Here is a 4,029-nt window from a genome sequence, read left to right on the forward strand (position 1 = left end):
CGAGTAAAAAAACTTACCTAGTCGACACAGTTAAGTTCGATGAGAACTCGCAGACAGCCGCACCTAGTCAAGAACTCCAGCACGAGGCAGGAGGATATCACCATATCACCGAAGTGAGCATGTGGAAGCACGCGTGCACGGGTATTCCCGCACCAGAGAAGCCCCCCCCCCCCTCTCCCACCACACGTCGATCGATGGATGAAGAAGTGCTCCAAAATCATCGCAAAAAATCGGACATTAGGGGATTTTTAGCGGATTTTAGCTGTTAACAGTCAAAATTATCCGCTACCGGTAGCTTGGGTCAAAATCCGCCAGATCTAGCAGATAATCCGCTAAATTGGCAACACTGCTGCCTTCCCCTCTACCCCCCCCTCCCTCCACCCTGTTTAGGAGGCGCTGGCGAATCTACGACGGAGCCAATTCGCGGGAAAATTGTGCAATTTCAAAGGTTTCAAAGGTGGCGTTCTTATGCAGTGTACTGAAACTGTCAGTATCTCAAAATCCGTATTTTAGATGGAAAGCGCCTTAGATTTTCAATTCCAGCCTTAGTCTGTTTTGGTTGTTTGGTTTAGTTAACCGTTTTACGTTTTACCTAACCTTTTTTAGTCACAACCCCTTAGATTACCGTCGACGAAGAGGTTGTGTTTTCCCGCGTAGTTTGCGTTGTGAGAAAAACATTTGAAACTGAACTGACAATCACTGTAAAGCAAAACATTACATTACAACATTCAAAACAAAATATATTTGATGTGTAAATTAGAAACAGAGTCATGAGTGAATACCGTGTTCACTGGCTTGTCCAAGAACTCATCACGGCTCTTGGGTGGGTATTTTAATGTAATTTACAATGTATTTCAAATAATAAATAAATCTTAACCTCCATAACATTTGTATTTTTCTGATGCTTTCGTTAAACTGTCTTTGTCTATTATTTTTTAATAATATTGTTTTCTTTCTTCTGCATTCTAGGGTCACATCATCAGCTGAGGAATTTGTGGAAAGTCTACATATTAATTCATCTGACACTGTGTCAGGAAGTGTTTTACAATCAAACTTGCGTCAAGTTTCCCAGAGAAGCCCAAACCCAGATGCATTTATATCAAAGTATGAAGAGCTGAAATCTAAGCAGTAAGTGTCTGATTAAAACAGAATTTTTTAAATGTATTTTTGTTATGTGTTCATAGCTCATTGTGCTTTCCAACTTGTATTTTTTATTTCAGAATTTCTTCACTTCCACATATTATTGCATTGCTCTACCAAATCACACAGGATAAGAAACTCAAGGATTATCTTTACCGTAAGGCTGTTAGTTCTGGAAGATCTGAGTCAGCGTCATCCCTGAGCACTCCAAAAGTTCTCAGTGATAGTAGAACAGTGTCGTCTCATGTGGATGGACAAAATCTTCCTGAGGTGAGTTTGATTCAATTGTAAATGAACTTGATTCTGTTCATTCTATTTCTTCCAAATATAAATGAAATGTTTTTTGTAGATTGTGACACGCGTGAAGAAAGCCGCCTCAGTTTCCAAAAGATCTTCTCAGAGATACAAGGATTTGGAAAGAAAAATTAGGCATCCTTCCTATCAGGCACCTGTGGTTCCTGATTGGGGTAAACTTCGCCCTCACATGGGCCTTGATTTTGGTATAGAAGTTTTGTCACCACGCCCCCTTCAAGATGTTCCTATGTATTCACAAGAAACTAAGCTCATGGAGGATTTACTGTATGTGCTGTCTGGGTTAGAGGGTGAATACATAGTTCCTCATCCACCCTTGGAACCTAATCAACTTCGCACATTTGCTGTGAGTGAGGGAGTAGATCCTTCACTGCGTCAACTGGTTGAAAAAATTCTGCCCTTGGCATCTTATTATTCCATCATAGTGCGCTTCATTGAGGAAAAGTCATCTTATCATCATGGCCAAGTAAATCAGTCATTGGCGGGTGCCATGAATCTGCTCATCCATGAATACAAGGTAGATAGAGGAACTACATTCAGTTCTACAGGATTTGATTTTTGATGCTCTAATGTTGACTTTATTCCAGGTATTTTTAGCTCAACTAGAAATGCATATAAGACATGAAAACGTGAATCTGCAGTCCATTCGGTTTTATTCTCAACCAACATTGCGCACCATGGAAATACTTGCTAACATTGCTATCACAATCAACAAGGTTTGTTATAGAAGTCATGACAATCACTTTAGATCTTAAATATTTTATATCATATTTGCTTGAATTTTAAATATCTAATTTATCTAATCTGATGTTTGTTTTATCTAATCCAGGCTGGAGCTCAAGGGGGTAAGGTGCTTAGCTTATTGCATGAGCAGACAGTTTCTGCCGGTGATCCCAAGGTGCGAAAACTCTGTATGCATTTAACTCAAGCTGCCAGTGTTCCTTACATGGAAATTTTACAAAAATGGATCTATATTGGAGTTATTCAAGACCCCTATGAGGAGGTAAATAACATATAAGACTCTTGTCTTTGGTATATTGTACTTCAACCATATGTGTTTTTCATGTATCACTTTATTTTATTTTCAGTTTCTTGTTGAAGATAATGAGCTTATTCAGAGAGAAGACCGTCCTGCCAATTATTCCGATGATTATTGGGCCAAGTGCTACATCATATGTCGTGATCGGGTTCCTATTTTCCTGGAAAAAATATCTGATGTCATCCTAAGGACTGGAAAGTACTTGAATGTTATCCGTCAGTGTGGTGAGTCATGTCAGTTAAAATTAATGGATGTGAAGAGATTTTATTTTGTATACTTACTTACACCATCTTTTGATTGGCTGTAGGAAGAAATGTCAAGTCTCCACAGTCTCAAGAACTTAAATACACTATAGCAGAGAGTGAATATGTTGAGGCTATTGAACAAGCATATTGCTTTGCTAGTCAGACACTTCTTGATTTATTAATAAAAGAGTATGATCTTATGGGGAGACTCAGGTAAGCCAACAAGTTTCTATGCTTTTAAAAATAATGATGCAAATAAATCAACAAATGAAATTTGTTTAAAAGTTTTACCATGCTTATTTCAGGTCAGTCAAACATTATTTTTTACATGATCAAGGTGACTTCATTGTACAGCTCATGGATATGTGTGAGGGAGAGTTATCCAAAAATATCAATGATATTGTTCCTCATCGGTTAGAATCTTTGTTGGAACTAGCATTGAGAACGTCAACAGCCAATTCTGATCCTTACAAAGATGATATGCGAGCTGAACTTTTACCTTTTGATCTTGTGCATCAAATGTTTAAAATTCATGGTATTCAAAATCAGGAGCTGTCAGGTATGCAAGGACATTCTTATCTACCTTTAGTCAACAATTTTTGGTTATCACACATTTTTTAATTATTTTGAAATGTTATATTTCAGAATCGTGCTCTCCAGATAAACTTACTGGGCTAGAATCATTTTCGTTTGGCTATGAAGTAAGGTGGCCAGTATCTTTGGTGCTTAATTACAATACGAAGGCCTGTTACCAAATGATCTTCAGACACTTGTTTTATTGTAAACATGTAGAGCGATTGTTATGCAGGTATTATCAATCTACCAATTTTTTTTTTTTTTTTTTGTTGTTTTATTGAAATTTAATTATGTCTCATTTTACTTAAATCTAATCTAATGTTTTTTTTATGTTTTACTTAGGGTGTGGCTTTCAAATAAAGTGTGCAAGATGTTTCCTGTATCATCATCGCAAAGCTATCGACCTGCATTTATTTTGAGACAACGTATGTTGAATTGTGTGCAGAATCTGCAGTATTACATGATGGTTGAAGTAATTGAACCCAACTGGCACAATTTTCTGGAAAAAATAAATAAGGTAAGTGCTCTACATTTAAGCTAGAAACATTCTCTAAGGAATTTGATAGTCTTTATCAAAGAGTTTTGCCCTTCTGGTAGTGTGATGTAAGAGGATTTAAACTAAAACACATAAGGAAAAAGTAAGCAAAGTTTTATTTACAAATCAATTAAAATCGTAATGATCAGGGGGCAGACGTGCCCTGTACAATTTTTGGTTAA

The 4,029-nt window shown here is 37.1% G+C and overlaps 1 protein-coding gene across 2 annotated transcripts in view; it reads left to right on the forward strand.

The window, feature by feature from the left end:
- The first annotated feature begins 434 nt into the window (after positions 1–434).
- LOC113203087 (gamma-tubulin complex component 2-like) overlaps positions 435–4,029 on the forward strand; it is a 35,564-nt gene continuing 31,969 nt past the window's right edge. The window contains exons 1-11 of one of the 2 annotated variants that reach the window (XM_052270116.1): positions 435–823; positions 970–1,128; positions 1,221–1,410; positions 1,490–1,969; positions 2,040–2,168; positions 2,282–2,455; positions 2,541–2,715; positions 2,799–2,949; positions 3,042–3,295; positions 3,382–3,544; positions 3,655–3,829. In XM_052270116.1, the coding sequence (XP_052126076.1) occupies positions 771–823; positions 970–1,128; positions 1,221–1,410; positions 1,490–1,969; positions 2,040–2,168; positions 2,282–2,455; positions 2,541–2,715; positions 2,799–2,949; positions 3,042–3,295; positions 3,382–3,544; positions 3,655–3,829 (2,103 nt within the window). In that variant the 5' untranslated portion in view covers positions 435–770. The remainder of the gene's footprint in view (positions 824–969; positions 1,129–1,220; positions 1,411–1,489; positions 1,970–2,039; positions 2,169–2,281; positions 2,456–2,540; positions 2,716–2,798; positions 2,950–3,041; positions 3,296–3,381; positions 3,545–3,654; positions 3,830–4,029) is intronic. The other variant, XM_052270117.1, reaches the window with a different exon arrangement.

This window comes from Frankliniella occidentalis, unplaced genomic scaffold, assembly GCF_000697945.3.
Source record: "Frankliniella occidentalis isolate FOCC.00 unplaced genomic scaffold, Focc_3.1 Scaffold111, whole genome shotgun sequence".
Classification (NCBI taxonomy): domain Eukaryota; kingdom Metazoa; phylum Arthropoda; class Insecta; order Thysanoptera; family Thripidae; genus Frankliniella; species Frankliniella occidentalis.